We start from the raw sequence: 21999 nt of genomic DNA on the forward strand, positions 1-21999 counted from the left end.
TTCTTTCTTTTCTTACTGCAAAACTTCAGTTTCTCTCCGCGCTCATCTTCGTGATCTTGTTTCCCATTTCACTGATAAAATAAAAGCAGAATAGAACTTCCATAGGCTTTCCCACAAAATTTCTACCTTCCATTTGTCATTATGGATGTTTATGTTTCTATCCAAAGCCAGCTATTCAACTGGTGCTGTAGGTCCCATTTCTTGGTGGCTACCAAAGACACTGCTCCCAGCAGATGCCTCACTGTCCTACATCATCATCTCCTTCTACTATATCATTTCTATCAGCATATAAATATACTGGCTTTTAAAAAAATTTACAAGTGAAAAGTTTCCTTTCCCCCATGTCACCTTCCATCTACTGCCCCATTTCTTCCCCATCTGCTTAGCAAAACTCCTTCAAAGAGCTATTTATCCTCTGATCAGGTGTTGTCTTTACAACTTCACCAAAACTGCTCGTGAAGATCACAGTGCCTTTCACGTTTCTAAGTCTATTTGTAAATTTTCAGCCATCCACTTACTTGACCCATCAGTAGTTGTAGAGAGTTGATCACTCCCTCATGCATGCTACACAATCCCCCCTACTCCTCATTTTTTTAAGATGCTCTTTGCTGCCAGGAAACCACACTCCTGTTTTTTCTCCTATCACATTTTCTGCCTTTTATATTCCTGTGCTGGTTCTTCCTCATTTCCTCAATCACTAAACATTGGAGTACACAGGACTTAGTCCTTAGACTGCCTTTTTCCTACCTAGGCTTTAAATATTATCTGTTCACTGGAAAATTTTTATCTTTAGCTTGAAATCCTTCCATGAACTTCAACTTTTATATAGAGAGATAGATGGAACTACCTATTTGACATCTCCACTTGAGTAATAGACATCTCAAAGTTAATTTGAACTAACCTGAACTCTTGTTCTTACCCATCATTCTGAAAACCTTTGCAGACTTTCCCAGAACAAACTGCTAACATCATTATTGTAATTGCACACATGAGGATCCTTGAACTCAAGATTGTGTCCTCTCTTTTTCCTCACCCAAACATTTAGCAAATTCTTTTGGCTTTACTCCAACAGATATTCAGAATAAATCATTTTTTTACTACCGTGTGATCCAAGCCACCATCATCTATTATCTGGAAGTTTGGAATAGCCTCCTAATGAGGCCCCTGATTCCACCTTGCTCTCCTTTCAAACAGCCAGAGTCATCTTAAACCTCATGCAGATCATTTATTCCTCTGCTCAGTACTCTCCACTGACTCTATTTCACTCAGAGTAAAAGTCAAAGTTCTTACAATTGCCTGCAAATTATAACACTGTCTGCTGATATTCTCACTTCCTGATCACATCACCCACGTCTGACTTCATCTCCTGACTCCCTCACTTGCTCCTCGTCTCCAACACTCTGGCATCCTTGTTAGTCGTTGAACATCTCAGATCCTTTGCATTTGCTATTTCTTCTTTCTGGAATTCTCTCTACCCCAGATATTCTCTTGGCTTACCTCCTCACCTCCTTCAGATCTTTGTTCAAATATTGCTTCTCAGTGCACCCTTCCCTAATCAGAAAAAAATTGCTTACCACCCCCTGCAACACAAGACTCTACTTCCTTCTCCAATGCACTTACCACTATCTGATATACTGTATATTTTAGTTAGTTTCTTTTTGTCTACTTATTTGCTTTGTCCCCTTTTTCTCCCACTTCCACCAGAATGAAAGCTCCTTGAGGGTAAGACTTTTTGTGTGTGCCTAGAATAATAACTGTAATATAGATAGCATGTGCTCAATAGATAGTTTTTCATGAATGAATTGAGCTTTCATTTCACAGATGAGGAAACTGGATTCAAAAAGTACAAAGCCCAAAACCATAGAGCAAGTAAGCTGCGACACTAAGAACGGAATGCGAGCAATATGACTCCTGTGGCATATTTTCTGACCCTTTTCTCCTAGAGGCCTCTAAATGGCTTGCCAAGTCATTCAGCCTCTTCTTTTGGGCCTGTTTGCCGGATACTGGACTAGGAGCTGGGTAGTCAATGACTAACCTGCCATACTTTGCCTACTCATTGATGGTGAAGCTGAGATGGTTACATAGGTGAGAAGGACCACTTTCAATACAATTGGGCAAATAAAATGGAAACAATGACAAAAGGCTCTTATCCTAGTTTTGTGAATTCAGAGGCTGAATCTTAATATGTGAGTAGGCACTAGTCAGATGAAGAAAAGAGGAGCTATTTTAGATAATAGGAAGAGCATGTGCAATGTCATGAAGGCATGAGGTTGCATTTTATGTTCAGCTTCTATTATTGGGGAATAAAAAACAACATAGGATATGATCAAAGGTAAGACTGAGACAGGAAGTGGAGTCCAGATGGTGGAGGGACTTAGTGCCATGCCTAGTATCTTCACAGTGTGTCCCTCAGGAGTTTAGCAGGGGAGTTCCTTGGTTTAGATTTGTGTTTTAGATTGCCTACCTTGTAACACTGTGAAAAGGGGCACCAGTGACTAGACCAGTGCCATGGTCTCTTTAGGGGAAGACAGCAGTATCAGGGATGCTGCTGAAGGTGCAGAACTGAGAAACATTTGGAGAAAAAGTCAGTGATTATTAGTAACTAAATAAGTCACATTAGGGGTAGGGAAGGAAAGCATTGAGGGTAATTCCAGGTTTCTTGGATTCAGCAACTGGGATAGTGTTATTGGACTAAGATAGGAGATGCAAGAGGAGAGGGATGCATGATGGCAATGACTATAGGTTCACTGTTTGACACACTGACTTTGCAATTTCTGAGGCAAATTCAAGTGGTGAAACAAGTTTGAAGGTCTAAAGAGATGTCAAGGTTAGAGACATAGATATGGAGGTCATCTACAAAAAAATAAAAGTCAAACCCTGAGAATGGATTAGATTGCCAAGGCAAACAGAAGGGGAGCAGGAAGTAGTGGGTCAAGAACTTTGGGGACCTCCAAGTGGGAATGGTTGCAGGAGAGAAGGTTGGATCAAGAGGGACTTGCATGGCAATCAAGAATCAAAAGTCAGAGAGGTGGAAGAAAACTAGGAGAATGTAATGTGAGTGACAAAAATAGAACATTTCCAAAGGTCTGAGAAAAATAAGAAAAAGAAAATCTGTACTGAAAAGGTCAGTTTTAAAAGATCGGTGGGAGCAGATTCATTGAATCTGAGTGAGAGATGAGCAAGTAGAATAATTCTCAAAAATATTGGACATAAAATGAGGGTGGAACAATATCAATATAGCAATGCAAGAAGAGCTTCTCTTGTTTTGGCTTTTGAATAAAATGAGAGGGTGCGATCTGAACTGATAGCTAGCCTGAACACACTGAAATTACCCAATAGCTGTTTACAGCTGGTACCAGCTCTAATTGACTAACTTATCTATTTGGATTGGTTAGAAACCAGAGTCATTGCTAAATATCTTTAATATTCTCCTCGGTGTGATTATAGGCTGTGGGGAAGTCGAAAAGGAAGGGTGGCAAAAGTGGCAATCTTGTATAGCAAGGGTCAGCAAACTATGGCCTGTTGTACAAATCTGCCTCACTACCCGTTTGTGTATGGCCTTTAAATAGTGGTTTACATTTTTAAGTGATCGAAAAAAAGAAAGAAAAGAACACTTCATGACACATTAAAATTTTGTTAAATTCAAATTTTAATGTCTACATATAAAGTTTTATTGGAACACAGACACATTCATTTGTTTACATACATTTATATATTTGTTTATCTACAACTGCCTTCGCATTAAAACAATGGAGTTGAGTACTTGTGACGGCAACCATATGTTTTGCAAAAGCCTAAAATATTTACTGTGTGGCTTATTACAGAAAGAACTTGTTGACTCCTGGTTTATAGTATCATATCTGTGAAGAAAGAGGGAGAGGGAGTTAGAGAGAGGGAGAAAATGGGATCAAGGGCATTTAAGGAAAGATTGGCCTTGAAAAGAATAAAAGCATACTTCGTCTTGTAAAACTGGGGGAAAGGATGATAGGACTGTGCAAATATAGACCAGTTTGTTGGTGCTGGAGGAGAAAGAGGAGGGATCTCCCCCCACAACCATATATACCCCACACTCTAAGTTAAATGTGTTGGCTGCCATTGATCATGACATTTTAGAGGACAAAAACTGTGTTGTATTCATCTCTGCCTCCCCCACAGCTTTCAGCACAGTGCCTTCCTTTCAGCCATTCTCACTAAATATTTAATTGAATCCCAGGTGAAACTCTATTATAACCACATTCCTAGAAACCTCTGCCCTTAGGGGCTTGCATTTAATTCTCTTACTATGTAGCCTGCATTTATTAAAGTTTGATGTTATGTTTAGAGGTGTGAAGAAAATGGAATCCGGTTTCTTATTTAATTTTCACTTTGCTAAATGGAGTCAATATTGTTAGAGAGAGTTAATATTCTTATTAATGTTGGCCATTTTTCCCTTTTTGCAACCTGAATAGTTCCATAAGTTACTAAGGGAATTTTGAGAATAAACACTATACAAAGAGAAGGTATTCATGCAGATTTTTTTAAAGCCACTAACAATGTAAAAAGAAAATCAGGACCACAGGGAGAGTTGAAAAATTAAGGGGGGAAAACAACTATTGTAGAGTAGAGAATATGGCAACACTTGGTTATTTTATTTGGCCAGCATGGCGGATTTTAAGAGTCTGAATATCAATGTCCTTGGGTATACTCTACTCATTCACTGCCATTGTCACAGTTGCTGCTGTCTTATACCTGCTCATACAAATATACTGCCAGCCTGGATCTTAAAAGAATTTAAATGTATAATTGCTGATGAAGGGTTATCTGAAAGCACAAGAGCGGTCCGCATGACCAGCTTGAGGTTTACCTTTTATCGTGGCATGTATATTTTCAAAGGTTTTACATAAGTTAGTGAGCAATTTTCTCTGCCTTTTGGGAGGACCATATCTGTATCATTTAAATTGCTATTTCCACTTAAAAACCATTTGTAGAAAAGAAATCCATCATTCCACCATTAAACAAGGGGAAAATGTTCAAGTAAGATAATAAAAGAGTTTGTAAGACACACACACACATTTACATGAATATACACATATTTACTCTGATTAGCCAAATCACCAGATCCCTCTTGTTTACTATGTAGCCACAATAGTTACAAATTAAAAAAATTAAAGTAAACAGCATGCATGTGAAAGTGTCAATGATTTTACCTATTACTCAATTTATAGTGAATGGGAAAATTAATTTTGCCAGCACTCAGTTATCTAATGTTCTTTAGTTCCCACAATCAATCTTTGCATCTCTAAAGGGAGCTGTACACGTGATGACCTATAATGACATTCATCTTGCCATGATTATTCTCATTATTAATCTTCCAATAGGCATAGATTGCTGAAAGGGCTACTCTAATGTGACTGATGACAGTGGTATAGTTCCCAACTAACCAAATCTACAAACTCATCTAAATCATCTGTGGTACAGCATAGACTAGAGGGCAGCATAGGCTTCAATAAGGTGATGTGTCAGAGACTACTGAGAGAGAGAGAGAGAGAGAGAGAAATATGCAAAGAAGAAAAAAAGCAAATTAGTTTGCCTGTTAATCATATAGAAATTGGAATATAGGAGTTTTTATTTCTTCTGACTATTTTCATTTTATTCAAAATTTTGGTTCTTTGGTACTTTGCCACTTTTGTTAATAAATCTCTCTGGTACTAGAAAAAGAGCTTGGTCTGTGAAGGTGAGAAATACAAATAATACGGTCTCTCAACTGTTGATCTCTACTGCTGAAAAGTGTCCCCTTTAAGATCACTTGTTCTACATGGTATAATACTCCTCATAGATAAAGGCTAAGTGAAATAGGATATGGACTTCAGTTGAACAAGCTTTTTACTATCTTAATTTTTAGCTTGCTAACTGATAAACCTTTAAATACACTAGACCAAAATAAATGCTGGGAAACTGACATTTTTTAAAAAATGAACAAAAAAAATTTATTAATAGACTTTATAGGAGTCCCAGAGTCATTCACAAGTAAAAGAAAAGGGATGTGTAATGAAACTAATAGTGGTACTAATGAGGAAAATCCGGCTCTATTGTCACCATTTAGCTTTGACACATTAGAATGTAAAATAATACAATTAAAACAGATCTATAAAAACAAATATTAAATGTATCGTGCACTTTAAGTATCTTCCTATTCTATTTGTCCCATATTATGAAATTACTCTGAATGTAATATTTTTCTTTCTTTTTTTTTTTTTTTTTGAGACGGAGTCTCGCTCTGTCGCCCAGGCTGGAGTGCAGTGGCATGATCTCGGCTCACTGCAAGCTCTGTCTCCTGGGTTCATGCCATTCTCCTGTCTCAGCCTCCCGAGTAGCTGGGACTACAGGTACCCGCCACCACGCCCGACTAATTTTTTGCATTTTTAGTAGAGACAGGGTTTCACCAAGTTAGCCAGGATGGTCTCGATCTCCTGACCTTGTGATCCACCCACCTCGGCCTCCCAAAGTGCTGGGATTACAGACGTGAGCCAATATTTTTCTTAAACTGACAGATCATTTTGTACTCCTTATCCAAAGACAAAGATTACAATTAGGTTCTATAGCTTTCCTTAGGGAGCTCACAATGTTCTTATTATTTTACCTGGAAATTTTCCCCTTGTTATATGGTGGAATGATGGGCTTCTTTCCTAAAAATGTTTATTGAATGGGAATATCAATGTAAATAGATATAGCCATCCCTAGAAGCAGAAGAAATTGCTCAATGACTTTTGTAAAGCCATTTTGAAAATTACCCATGTCACTAGCATGTGTAAGAAGAGAATTGAGTAGTTACTACCTTTTGCTAGCAATCACCTCAACCACAACTTTCATAACTATCATGAACAATCCTTATTCATCTATCTCTTTTCCTGCATCCGCTTCTGTCGTGATACTCTGTAGCTAACCCAAGCTTTACACTATCTTTTCTCTCTGCCCTTAAGCCATCTGGTTCCCACCGAGTGAGTCTCTCTATTCCCTACAGCCATCCTATCTTCTCTGATAGTGTCCACCTAAACCATAGGAAGCATAACTGCAGTTTTGTAGCATTTGCTACCAAATGGAGTTTGAGTTATTCAAATCATTCTGTTTTAGGTAGGAAGCAAAGCAATTCAGTAATCAGGTGTACTCTCTAAAAGCAAAGCTCAAAATATCTATGTATAATTTTGTTAACTGCTCGATCAGATGTGAAATGCAGATCCTTATGGTAAACCAGACTTTTTCCGTTTATGTACTTGGCTTGCAGATCTAATCTTTTAGTGGTATGTCTTTAATCGCTTTAAACTGTTTGTTTCACTAGTGTTCATGATGTGATTTGGCTCAGTGGAGCTTACATTTGAGAAGCAAAAAAATGCTATTACTTTTATATTTAGTGATAGCTGTCCACTTTTGCATAGTGGATTTAGGGCTAGAAAACATGCTTTTAAATACTATCTGTCTTACATACGAAAGGAAGTACTTTAATTCCTTATATTAGTTAGTAAGGACTACTACTTGTCAAATTCTGCCTTTGAATAAAATTTAAATTTTTCTGCAGTTAAATAATAAAAAGTCAGAATACTTGAGTTGAAAAGAGCATTAGTCTAAACTAGGAAAGTGGCCACTTGAAATCTTTATGGCTTACATTTGCCGTCAGTAAAGCTGGATAAAGTTACAAGTAAGTGGTCCTTCTACCTTTCATGTCTACCTAAAGATGAAAGCAAATGTTTAAAACTTCTCAGGAGAAAATTCGAGTCCCTTAAAGGTTGAATATATTCAAGTTAGGACACACGAACCCCCTAAAAGACCATACGAAATTGAGCTCAAAAAATGAGAATGGTTGATTTTTTTTCTCTTCTTCAAGAGTAATTTCTTACTTTTTCAATTCAGTAATGATTCTTCTGTTTGTTCTGGTTTCTTGATATTCTACAAAAAGTCATTTTAACGTTGGTAATTTATTCACTGAATCCAAAATGGACTGCTCATTTGGATTGTATTCTCTCTGCAAATATTACATTTACTCCCTCTTCAGTGAATTTAATGCCAATGTTTACAAAATTGCTGCAATACAGTCCACATTGTAATTTCTTTTGTCTTAGGAAATTCTCCACAACAAGCTAAAATTTTAATATTTGCTACCCCACAGTATGTTCTTTCTCTTAAATGGAAAGAATAGACAGTTGTGATAGGCAAAAAGCCAGTAAGGAATTTCTATTTTGAAAGCCCTTTTTCTTTCTGGTCTGTTCGTTGTAGGTTTAACTGGGATGGGCAGGGAGGGATTCTCATTATTAATCAATGTCTCAATAAGTATTTCTTATGTTAAATACTAATAAAGTCTAGTGAAATTAATTCTGAATGAATATACATGAAAATTCCTTTTATATGTAATATTAACACATGAACATTTTATTCTAACTTCGATTTTTATTTAACACATGCCCATGAGTGGACAGAAAGCTTTAGTTGACAGAAGTAGTATTATGTATTTGCTGATGTGTTGATCCAAAATGTAAAAATATTTACAAAGGGCCATTAGAGAAGCCCGAACACCCCCTGATGTACAAGTGTCCCTATTTTAAAAGAAATCTACCTGTGACTCCAAAGAGACTATATTAGATAACTGTGTGCAAAATCACAGAACTGGTCTTGGACAGACATGGAGACAGGTTGAAGCACATCTCTTCTGCATTTGAAAGAAAAAGAGGGAAAGGAGAAAAGTCATTGACAATGGGGATGATAATGATGATTGGTGCTTGAGAGAAGGGCCCAAGAAGTTTTATCAGTAGGAGAAATTTTTAACAAGGCTGAAAATGTGTTACCAGCTGTGGAACAGCTGCAACTGGGGAAAAATTGCAAAACATTTTGTCTGATCCAATTCTCATAACCCTGTTGTTGGGGAAGAAAAAGTGTATGCAGTATCTCCAGCTTTTCATCTGGTTCATTTAGACAAGCTTGGAAAACACAAACTGGAAGTAAGTGTTAAACAATAATTCTGTCCTCTGAGCAATTTGAATCTTACCAGCACATTCTAAAGATAGCTGTCTCAAAGCTTGTGTCCACTTTATGTCTATATTCTAAAAGCACTTTCACAAAAACTTTTTCAATAGTGTTGAGCATTTCTCATGGTAAAGGTTTGTGGTGGACTCTAAAGATATAAATACAAATAAGGCAAGGCCTTTGTTCTTGAGATTGTAGTTTATTAATATCTTTCTAGAAATACAAACACATTAATAAGGCATAGTGTTATAAAATTTATAGTAGAGTAATAAAGAGATACGAAAGAGAGTGAAAGGGACAAGTTTTTTCACTGCATGTAAAAGGATATGGGAAGAAGCTCTAAAGAGGGGGCCCTTTAGAGCTGAGCCTTCAAGAGGGTGGAGAGTTAACCTGTTGAAGGAGAGAAGACAGTGTGAGAAGTCAGAGGATGATGTTAACATTACTGCTGTGCTATAGACTGAAAATGTGCTTCTATACCAGACTCTCCTATTTGTAGCCAAAGATTTATTGGGCAATACAAATTAAAAGCTACCTCTCAAATTGTTGCCTGGGAAACACTATGTAATGACTGGTTCTCTTTTTGTTAAAGCAAACTAAATATGGCTGAGAAGGACCCCATACTTCTATATGTGAATCCTGGTGGAGGAGTGGATGAACTGTAACCTAGCTTAATAGTCAGACAAAATTGAAAACCTGACTTAGGAGTATGCACCTGTAATGATAACTGAGTCTTGGGCAACCCAGTGGCCATACTTCAACCACTAACAGACTGCTAAGTGTTCAAACTGTGTTCAAATAAGGTAAACGCCAACCTGTAACCAACCCAGCTGTTTCTGTACCTCATTTCCCTTTTTTTGTCTATAACTCTTATCCCACCATGTGGCTGCACTGGAGTCTGTGAATTTGCTGTGATTCTGGGGGCTGCCCAATTCGCGAATCGTTCATTGCTCAATTAAACTCCTTTAAATTTAATTTGGCTGAAGTTTTTCTTTTATCACAATTAATAACCATAACAAAATTCAGTGACAATATGCTTAGGTTCAGAAAACTTCAGCACCAGGTCTCTCTGGGATAGCAAGAAAGCACGAGTTCAGCTGCTGGACTTTTGTCTTCCAGGCACCCTCTGAGCATAACAGAGACATAGTATTAAGACACTAATATTTTTCCAATTAGACACATGTGCCACAGGCCTTCTCTGATGTTTCTGCTGTTAAATTTCATGTGAAACTACATAATGCCCAGCTACAAATTTTTGTAGCTTCTGAAGATCTTCCTCCAACTTAAACAAGTACCACATCCCTGTAGTGCCCTTGTAATTTTTCATGAAAATAAAATCTCCCCCGCTCCCCCCAGACAAGTAAACTAATTTATCATCATGTAGGGTTTGGCAGCTGGCTCTGTGGTGTCACTCCCTGACACCTAAATGTGCCACCTCTAATCACCCCTTTTGGTCTATCGCCACCTAGGGAAAGAATGGACATAGTTACGTGAACCCCCTTGCAGTACCTGGGAAGCAAATTTAGAAGAACAGCATAGTGTGTGATTTCTTACAGAAAATTTTCGAAGAAATCTGTTCATCAATCAAAGCAATCAAGTATTTAGGGATCCTAGTATGGTATCAAGTTTCAAATTCAGCCTATGGGTGGAGAGTGGTAGCAAAGATCAATTTCCTTGATATCTAAAAGCTTAAACATAACAGCAGTTGCAATTATTTAAACACTATTCCTTTAAAAAAAAGCTTTTCTTCTTATTAAAATAATTTTAATACAACTAATTCCATTACAATAATAATTCTAATATTAAATTTGGCATTGTATTAATAACAGAAAGATGGAAAATATAGAAAAAGCCAAAGTAGAAAATTAGAATGACCTATTTTGTAATTCTAAGAGATTTTATAATTTTGATTGTATTTTTCCTATTATTTTATGTTCATGTATATTTAAAACACTGAGATCACAGTATGCATTTTGTTTTATACTAGCACACAATCCCTTAAATTTTTTATATTTCTCCCTAGTCTTTTTCTATACCTATTAGTTGTCATCGTATTTGTTTGTATTTCTGGCCAATTTTTTCACTAATTATTATTTTGTAAACATTCTTATTGTTTTTACAAAATCATAATGACTGATTTTAATTGCTATCTGATATCCTACTATGTATAGTAAATATGTATATATCCTACTATATATAAATATCTATTAAATATATTGGGGTGATTTAAAGCTTTAATATTATAAATGTGGTTTCTTAAAATTTTTTTGTATTTAAAAGCTGCATTCTTCTTGTTGCTACCTGGTTCCACAGTGGCCATAGAATACAGTAAATTGGAGTGATATAGCCATAGGCTTCCTAGGGCAAATAAATATTGTATAAATATGATGTAATGAATATATAGAGACAACTTTAAAGCACCTCACTGTGAGTGACTGGGAAACAGTAGCAGTATAACGTTAGCCCAATTTTGTCTCAGCTATCATAATTGCATGTTCCCTAGATAATCATCAGTAATTAAAGAGGCAAAGATCCAAATCATGCTATGGCCTACAAAGAGTAGCGGTTGCTGTAGTATCCACGGTTGTCAGCTAAAGTTACCAGGGGCCATAATATTCCAATAAAATGTGTTTATATTTCTCTCTGTTCTTAATACCACATAGTTGGCTATTCACATAAAAAAGTCTTAGAATATCTAAGTAGAGTTTATTGAGACTGTTATCAAAATAACTTGTTTTTACTAGTTTGTTTACAAGGCTAAGTGCTTTTCTTGAATGAAGTGCTGATGTTCTAAACTAATAAAGGTGTGAAAAGAATATCTGTCCTTTAGCAAGACCATGAGAATTAAATGCCACTACCTTCTAATATGAAGGAACACATGTGTACTATAACAACGTGTGTATATAACAATCATACCCCAGTGTAAGAAGGCTGTATAATTCCCTTCCTTCCATAAATAAAAAACAGAGCCAAATATGTTTGGATCATCGTTTCATGTAATAGTGCTCTTTGATAAAAATAGACATGAATAATGAATACTAAATAGGAAGCTGACTATATGAACAAGAAAGAAAATGCATGCCTCATATCAAAGAAGCCAGCCACTAGCATTAATAGCAAGCCATGGAATTAAGCTCATTAAAACATTTGCCTAAAGGAGAAATCTAATTTATTTCTTGTATTTATTCATGTTGTATGATTAATAGAAAGCATGGAGGTGGATTTCCTGATCAGGAGCATGATTTTAATCTGCACAGAATACTTTTATATAGTTTTCTTACATGAGCATTACAATTAAGTTCAATTGATGGTATTCAAGATTTGAAGTTGTATTGTAAACAAAAGTAAGCACTCTTTGTTCTTTCTTAACCTTTAATCGGGCCACTGAGGGAAATTCTGTGCTTTTAAAAGTTAACTGTGACAGACAGAATTGTCTATCTGGGTTCGTAGACAAAATCTATGAATCTCCCGTCTTCCAAACCCTCTGTCAAATTCATTCTTTTAAGAGTCTCCTGAGTTATTTAATAAAACTCAGTCATAATCAAACCAGTCAAATACCTTGTATGACTACAGACTCTAAGATGTGTTTCAAACATCCCAGCGTTACAAATGCACAATCCTATCAAGATAAAAAAATCTTAGCATTTTCAGAGTGATTTTTAGTTTCCTTCACACATACATTAGTCATGCCTCAATATCTGTGTACATTCTAGCCCTTCTGCCTAGAATACCCTTATTTTCCATAAAAGAACTCCTACTCATTCCTGAGGATTTATTTCCCATGTCACCTCTGCTGCAAAGCCCACCATGACTACCTTAGATAAGATGTTACAGTAGAGCCGTAATGGGTTAAAACCACAGTAGCTGGGTTGGATTACAGTCTCTATCACGTGACGCCTCAATGGTTTCATCTGTAAAATGGAGATAGTAAAAGCAGCTACCTCATAGGCTTGTTGTGACGGTTATACAAGTTAATTAATACATGCAGAGCCCTTTGGATTTTGTAAATTCTTGATAACTAACTATTAGCTATTTTTAGATAGTATCGTGCACACCACCACATCCAACTAATTTTTAAATTTTTTTTTTGTGGAGACAGGGGCTCATTGCGTTGCCCAGGCTGTATATTCTTATATATTCTTCAATTATAGAACTCGTTTCATTATGCTGTAACATCTCTTTATATCTGTGCCTGCCTCTAGATGGAGAGCCACTTAGCTTGCAGATTGCCATCTCCCTAACATATCAGAACAATGAACTTGGTTCCAAGGGTATAGAACTCAGTGAATGTAAAATGGATAAATGTATGAATTAATGCATAAATCAGTAAATGAACCCAGATGAATAATATGCCAAAGTTGTTTCTGTATATCTCTGCGATACAAATAAACGTATGTTCATTCTATTAGCCAAGTATTTGTGGATTTGTATTGGTGAAATAAAATATAGAAAACTCTTTTTCTTATGCCTTGACCCCAAAAGCAGTGTCATAACCCTTTTACTTATGGTGCAACCAATAATAGGACTGATGGTTTATCCATCAGTCCTGTTTCTTTTTAAACCTGCTCAGTTCATATTTGACTTTAGCATATGCTATTTTACTCCATGTTTTATTTTGTCACAGGTTAGACATCTAATTCGGCATAAGAAGAAATCATTACAGTCAACATTTATGGTCACTAAGAAATAAATGTATCTTTCGTGTTCTCTGAGAGAAGGTTTGCTTCATTTATTCTTTTCTCTCGATAAATGCTGTTTTCTAATGCATTTGTAATGATAGAGACTTAAGGATGGGGAAAAAATCTGGATACTTTCTTCTCTGTGTCACTTTTTATAAAGACTTCTTTACAGCCATGTTCAAATGATTTATGTACATATTGTAGATGCAGTAGCAGCAATTATAGAGCTATCCCTACCACTTAACCTGCAACATTCTGAATGGCCATTCACTGGCCACTTAAGCTAACATCTGCTGCTTTGGTAGTCTAATATCCAAATAGAATGAAAAACTGAAAGGATAAAACTCCAGTAGGCTTGTTCACTTCAATAGGTAATGGTGGCGTGTGTGTGTATGCATGTGTGTGTGTAAATCTTAGTTTGCATTATCCAAAATTATCTGTTTTTTATCTCTGCATAACTAAAACACATTTGTCTTTTCCACACATTTCTTTTCCTAAATTGGAAATCAGACACAAGAAAAAAATATAAACACTGTCCACTGCGTACTTTATTTAAGGGAGGTCCTGCTGTTTTACAGTTACTCTCAGCCTCCCAAACATAACATTAACAATGTTTGATACTAATACTTTTTCACAATGCTGGAAAGTTTAACCAACGAAGGCAAATACAAATAAATATACCTGTGAAATTACTGAATCTATGTAACAAAACTAGTTTAATTAAGGCTCTTTTGGATCTAATTGGCAGCTTAATCATTGAACCATTGACTTTTAAGGCTATCAGTAAGATCAGAGACCAGTTTATGTAAACAATTTTAAATATTTCATCATTCTTTCTGATGGATTCCTTTCTTCTCCTTCCTCTGTCACCGCCTTTATTTCATGCCCCCATTGTTTCTCCCTGATTCTTCATCACATCCCAGCTGCCGCCCCAGCGCTCCACCAGGCTAGCCTCTCCTCAACTGCCAAAATTGTCTTCTTTACTCATTACTTTGCCCATACCTCTTATCTTATCCCCTGGTGACTTTACAATGTCCTGCATATTGCAAACATCTTCTCACCCTCAGCTTCAGAAGGATCTAAGAGAGAGCACCAGACATCCTCCTTCAAAGTCCCAATACATGCCTAAATCTCCTGTCACCCAAGTCTCTTCAAAGTCCCTCTTATTATAGTTAGTAAAGCTCTTGCCTTTGTTTCTGGGCTTTTCCCAAAGTACCACTTACTACTAGGAACTCCCTTTTCTCCCAGAATGCCTATATGTGATTTCTCCAGCATGACAGCCTCAAAGCAGTGAATCCTCTTACATGGCAGCTCAGAGTTCTTGGACAGAGTGTTTCAAGAGGCTCAAGTGGAAGCCACAGGGTTTATTAGGACCTAGACTTGGACTTTCCAGAGCATCACTGCTGCAGCCTCTACTGGTTAAGCAAATCACTCAGACCAACTAAGAATAAAGGTGGAGGAAATTAGACTCGGAAAGAATTGCAAAGAATTTGTAGCCATTATTTTTATTTTATTTAAAATATCTTATTATTAAGATAAGTTTTGTCTCTTCTTAATTATAATATCCAAAAGTAACAGGATAAATTACAATTTGACATTTGATAAATTATTTTTAATTACAAAAATAATTTTTCTGATTTTAGCAGATATATTGAAAATAAATAAATGTATACATAAAATACATATTCACTCAATAAAATATGCAAACTTTTGAAAAAGTACCATTTAACACTTTCACATAACATGCTTAGCACATTTTTTTAATTTTAAGCTAAAGAGACAATGATCTTCTTGAGAACAGTGTATATTTCATTTTTATATCCCTAGCAACTGTCTCAGAGCTTGGTACATGGTATCTTCTCAATAAATGTTTGTTAAATTGAGTTGAATTAGTCCTTGATTTTGAGGTTGACGTAGCCAATTTATTGACTTCTCTGAATGTGTTGTGAAGGAGAAGAAAATATAGCAAGAAAATCCAGCCTCATCAAGGGAGAATCTAATAGTAGCAAGTGGTATACATACCAGTTAATATGGTTCCAGGAAACACAGGTGATGGTGTTAGTAAATCTTTCTTCATGCAGTAGAATGTTCAAGAGATCATCCAGTTAGCATAAGTTCATGTCTAAATTACTGCAAGAACTGGATAGCAAATATTTTGGATTACTTCGGATAAGGTTTGGTTATTTTGTAGTAAAGGGGAGTAAATAAAAGAATTCTATGAGGCCTATTTGTGTTTAGAGAAAAAACAAGCAATAAAGAGTCAATTGTAAGAGTTGACATATTTTTTTTTCAATTCACAGGTTTTAATTTGCCAAAGTAAATTAAAACATCCTTTTAATCTTGGACGGAATTTGCTTCTTAAAGCTATGATCTTGTGTTTCTTTGTTAATTTCATATTTAAAAAATTCTTGGCCCATAAAATTGTTTTATAAGCAGAGCCACCATTGTTCATTGTGTAATTTGAGAATCTCTGGGGCTATCCTCTTGCCATCTCACTGATTCCAGAGTTTTGATTAGAAGGATGGGCATATTTTGTAATTGGTTTTTATCCTGAGGCAATTTTATGAGATTTCAAATTATAGTACTTCTTAAATTTAGTTCTATTTTTTCTGCATGTATTAGAAAAAAAAATCACCTCTTACTTCCAAAAGTCCTATCTACTTATTATACTTGTTTGTCTGTGTTGTTAGAATAATTTACTTAAAAATTCTTTTAAGCAATCATTAGATTTTATATCATATCTTTCCATTTTATTAATATTAGTTGACAATACTTGGTTAAAGCCAATTTAAAGAACTGAAGTACAAATTATTGCTATAGGTTTCCATGACATACTTTCCAAAGACTTTTCTGTTCCTGGTGTGCAGACTTGAAAACTAAGGCATAAGATGCTGGAATAACTCACCAAGGTCATCTATGACAATAGCCGACCTGGAGAGATTATTACCACCCCATGATTCATTCTATCTCTTTCTATTTCTGATATCCACCTTTAAATATCTTTTTCAACATGAATAAATTGTCAAGTTCTTATATTTAATACCATACACTATAGACTTCCCATTGGAGACTCACAATTTTACTGGTAATTTGTTTTAATTGCTAGCTATTTTCATATTCCTTATATTTATTTATAGTTCTTTCTTATTGTTAAATTATACCTTTGCATATATACACACAAATTTCACATATATGTGGATTTTTTTCCAATTTCCCAACTCTTGTTCTCCCACTCTCACTTTCTAAAAACTTGCAAGTAACTTAGTTTTCTGCTAATTCTTTCCTTCCATTGGGCAACCTTTTTATTTCACTGTTTTTGAAGTGATGCAGTAAAAAAAAAAAAAATGGCTGCCTTTTGTTTACTTCCTTGTACATTAGCGTGGGTGACATGATCAAATATATTAACTAGGATGTACATATCTTAAGAACCCAGAAGTATACTATAAGCCCTTTTCTTTTAATGCCCCAAAGTTTTGCAGCTTTAGCATAGCTCTAATGCTGTGCTAAAAATGAACATGAACATTTTGGGACAAATGCATTAAAATGGTGGTATCTAAAACATATCTGAATATTTCTTTCAACGTTAAGAAAAACCCATCAAAAGGTATTTATTTAAGTCATAAACATTTAAGTCATAAACATTCTAGATCAATGCTAACCCTACAAATAATATTATAAAGAAAGGTATTAACTCATTGTATTTAAAAGCTAAGCTACTTAACCATACTTACCTATTCTGGTTTTAAATTATTTTTAAAACTTTCAGTTGTCACACAAAAAATTTTGAGTTATAATATTTTTTGCCCCAAAAGAATTTCTTATTAATGGAAGGATTAAGCAAATATACATATATATGTATATTCACTTTTTAATTACTGAATTATTTATAAGTGCCATTAAGTTACTATATATCTAACTATTCAGAAAATTTATTTTCTCATCTGTATTTATAGTGCTTCTGACTTTTCCTTCTGTGTTTGCTCTTTGTGGCACTTCGCATGTATTTGTCATAAGATTTTCACTGAGACTTAAAAGTAACAAGCTTTCAAACATCATTTTAATTTAGACAGTCATTAAAGAGATAAGAAATCGATTTTTAAAAATAAGTTCCAATAACTAAATAGTTCTGTATTTGGAAATCCAAATTCCATTTTCAGTTTTTGAGAAATAATTTTATATATTTAAAAAATATTTTTAGAAAGACAATCTGACTACACACACATACACACACATATTTGTATATATATGAATGTAATATTTGTGTGGTGGAAAATTCCTGTAAATGTTGAATAGTTTTCCCTGAAACTACTTGTTAACATTGAAATCAGATAAGGTAAATCATATGCTTTATTGAGGTAAGCTGTCTAAAATAAGTTACTGCAGTCTTAAAAATTAATAAAAACCATATGTCCTTTAGAACTTAAATTGAAATCTGCATTGTTCCTTTAAGTCAGCTGTTCTAGGAATGTGTCATCTTTTGAAAAGATAAATTAATCATCTACTTCATTTATATACATTAATAAAAAAGATTCACCCTCTCATCTACTTTATCAAAAGTAATTAGTATATCTATTTTTATTCACATATAGTATCTTTTAGTGATTGAGATTTTAATTGAGGATATTTTGAAGGAAACAGCAATTATCTTTTTACAACAACAAAACACCCAGAAAAAGAAATGCCAGCAATCTAATGGTTAAAACATATTGCCAAATCATTCAGTAGCGCAAGGCTCTTTAATAACATTCGTACAAAAGTACTTTCAGAAAATATGAGATAGGAAATGGCTTTTTGCAAGTTCTCCTTCCTTAAATTATTATTCAGCCTCTTATTAAAATAAAATCTAGTTAACTTCTTTTGGAGCTTGCTCAAACACTTTCTATAATAAAAAAAAATCTTGTGAAGGGATTTCCATAAGTTGTGCTGCATTAATGACTTAGAGCAGCTTCCTTATCTGTTATTCCTTCCTCCTAGTAGACCTCAGATGATAAAAATATCCATAGACACAGTGAAGTCAGTGGCACGCCTGGCTCTCTCAGACAAAACTCCATGTGATCACATATAGGCAGCCTCAGTGAGGCTGATGCCGTGCAGCAAGCAGTAGGTAATGAGTCTTTGTGCAGAGTGAAGCTCTTGTTGCTGAACAATAAAGCATATGGTACAAGCAATAAAACACAGGGCTGTGAAATTTAAGAAGATTCCTCTGAACCAGGAAGAACTGTGTCTTCGGTGATGCTGACACATATTATAAAATGATCATTTATTTTGGATCCTAATGAATAAAGAGTGCAAGGACTAAGACTACAGCTACTTGAACAGGTTGGTGATTTTATAAATTACTCCAACACTTCCTTGTGTTTGACTGGATTTAAATTAGAATGGGCTGGTGTGTTTTGCCTTAAACAAAAACTTTGCAAGATATTTGTAGTGTATAATATTAAGGATGCACTTGAATTGACCCAATGCGATTAAATTGTCGATGTAGTCAGATGTGGCAGAGAAATATTGATATCATTATGTTAAACTGAAAAGTTATTTAGTCTATTTTAAAAATTTATGGGTAAGAAATAAATTCATCCAATAATTTTTAATCTCCTATGTATGCAGAAATAATGTAAAAGAGAATGCTACTAACAAATATCTCACATAAAAAGCTTCAAAATTATTTTTCCAGTGTTAAAACAATCTGTATTGCAATAGTTTACATGTCTTATAAATTAGATAATATATCATTCAAAATTTGTTGATGTGTGTTAGTATACTGCAAAAGGAAGGTTTGGAATATTTAATTATTTGAATTAAAAAATTTAAAAACAAGGAAATTTTGAAATGTAAATAACACTATTAAAACAATGTATTTTATACTTTAGTAATACATATCTGTATTTATTTGTTGTGTGCTTTTAATTTTTCGTGTTATATTTCTTTTGACAAATGGAAAAGATTATTGCACAAAACCTTTTATTTTATACATATTATTCATTGATATTTAGAGAAAAACAAATTTGCTTAATTTTTAAGAGAAGAGATTATTTGATGATGCATATTTTCATTGGTTTACCATTTAGAAAGATTATGTGTCTTTATGTGTATTTATAAAATATGCACACACATGACCTTTTCTATGTAGAAAATAACCACTTCTTGCATTTATGAGCAATAGAGAAGTTTATGTTTCAAATAGAGAGATTGTTGTGTGTAGCAAAATAAGGGAAGAAATAACTAGCAAATAATAGCACAACACTGAATATCTTTGCAAAAGACAGACAAGCATTGCTGCTATATGAATCTTTAGGTTTTTAAATACATAGTTTAACTTTGCTCTACGTTTTGACTGCTGTGTTGTTTTAAAGGCATCCTGGGACCTAAATTCTTTACAATTAATTTTTGGACACCACTTAGGATGATAGTCTCTAAGACACTTGGGCACATTTAACATTTTACAGAATTACTATAGTGACCTCATGTATTTGTGTAGTGACTAATATAAATTTATGCCTGTAAGATGCTGTTTAAACCACAGCAACAAAAAGAAATACCCCATGTGCCTGCTTATACGTGCAATATATATTTGAATTTTTAAAAAAGCTGTGTTTCAAAAACAAGGGAAGTTAATGAAAATTTAAAATTGGCCTTCCACACATATTTAAATGAAGCATTTGACTATTTGGGTTTCCTTGGTTACCATAGTCGCTGCTGACAGCTTCTCTTGGTGGGGAGGGAGTAAGCAGTGAGAATAGGAGTCTAAAACAAAGCGTTAAAATCGTTTATCCATTAATAGACACGGGGAAATGTGATGCTGACAGCCCAGTAAAACCCGTGCCCACTGCCCATCGCGTATTCCTGCTCTCCCGTGATTCAGGTAGCTTGGCAGAACCGCAGTTCCACAATTCCTTACCCAGCATTCCGTTTCAGCTGCTGGAGGACTGCCTGAGCCTTATGCAAATGAGACCAGCTCGGAGGCTTTGACTGCAGAAGCGAGAGGAGGGGGCAGAAGGGAGTTCAAAGGTCACAGGGCTGGTGGAAAGCTGGATCAGTTGCCTGAAAAAAATGTACTGGGGTTCTCTGCAGCAGTGTTTTGCAGCAGTTAAATGAAGTGTGCTTTATTTCTGAGAGTGAAGATTTTACAGCGTGTGTGCCGTATTCGTTATATAGTGCACGCAGGTATGGTGACATTTCATGATGCGCCTAATTTTATTTCTGTTAAAGACACTGATGGGCATCGGCTATTTTAATTCGTCGTGGCAATTGGCAGGGTGTTCCTGGTTTTCAGGATTCCCTTAACTAGTTTATTTTTTAATTTTCTTCTTCGTATTTCTCTACTTGAAACATGGGTGTTTTGTTCCAATAGAATAATTTCATGTGAGAAAAAACTGGGTTTAGGCTTCTAAATAATTCCATTTCGGGGGTAAGTTCTTTATTGAAGAGAGATCTCTGAGTTGAAACATCTAGAAAAATATTGAGGCTTACAACTTGTAGAGGATTTTCAAATTTTTTAAAGAAATGTATTTAAAATAAGATCCGAGTTCCTAGCCTAAGATTCTTGTGATGTATCTGGTATTAAATAATGGAGTTCTTTTGTTCATATCTCACACAATCTCATAAGGACAATTTTAATAAGTATATTTTCATTCCATTTGAAGGGTTTTGGTTTTGAGAGTTTTTGTTCTATATTTTATTGCCAAATATCTTCTCAGAGCAATAATTTCTTCTATTGGGGCTAGTTCCTTTAAACCCTTCTTTGATTTTTCTAATTGTTATAAATTCTCTTTGAGACTTTTTGGATAACGCTATTTGAATTTAACGTGTTCAACTTCCTATGACTTTTCCTTTCAGTTGTCTGCATTGTAAAGTGATTCTTATAAATGTCACAGACAGGACAAAAGTCTTCTTTCCATGCACGAAATATCACACTTTTGTAAAATGTGTGATTACATCATAGGAAAGTCTGTCCTGCACCAAATAAATGTGTACTCATTTCTATTGTTCATATTTTTTAATTTCTAAAACATATTTTCAAACAAACTTAATTAAAACAGTACAATCAAACTGTTTATTCCTATCATTAAAGCACTTAAGTATATCAATTCAGCAGTTACAATGTTGACTAAAAAATGTTATTTTCATTTGCATCAACTGTGCATCTGTCTGTATTACAGGTTGTATGTGTATGGAAACATGTTGGAAAAGATGAAGAGGCAGAAATAGCTTTTAGCCATGAAATGACTGCTTTATGTTTTTATATTTGCATAAGATATTTAAAAATGAATTTTATGAAGCTTACATACAAAGAGCTAGTAATATTTAGTTAAACTTAATTACTTTCTTTGCC

General features: G+C 34.8%; 1 protein-coding gene and 1 long non-coding RNA gene across 5 annotated transcripts in view; one reads left to right on the forward strand and one right to left on the reverse strand.

The window, feature by feature from the left end:
• The window catches only part of CSRNP3 (cysteine and serine rich nuclear protein 3), a 217423-nt gene that overhangs the window by 85731 nt on the left and 109693 nt on the right, over positions 1-21999 (forward strand). Inside the window, exon 1 of one of the 4 annotated variants that reach the window (XM_002812534.5) lies at positions 18255-18986. The exons of 2 other annotated variants lie outside the window; for them this stretch is intronic. Coding sequence is in view for 1 of the 2 variants with exons in the window: in XM_054549423.2 (XP_054405398.1) it covers positions 20759-20831 (73 nt within the window). In the remaining variant the exon portion in view is untranslated. Of the gene's footprint in view, positions 1-18254; positions 18987-19697; positions 20832-21999 lie in introns of those variants that run through there. One more of the 4 variants, XM_054549423.2, reaches the window with a different exon arrangement.
• LOC129058017 (uncharacterized) lies at positions 9171-20614 on the reverse strand. The gene is made up of 5 exons (XR_008522825.2): positions 20566-20614; positions 15690-15806; positions 12804-12899; positions 10498-10627; positions 9171-9381 (listed from the first exon to the last, which is right to left on the reverse strand). It is a non-coding gene; the product is annotated as an uncharacterized LOC129058017 (long non-coding RNA).

This window comes from Pongo abelii, chromosome 11 (assembly GCF_028885655.2).
Source record: "Pongo abelii isolate AG06213 chromosome 11, NHGRI_mPonAbe1-v2.0_pri, whole genome shotgun sequence".
NCBI classification, from domain to species: domain Eukaryota; kingdom Metazoa; phylum Chordata; class Mammalia; order Primates; family Hominidae; genus Pongo; species Pongo abelii.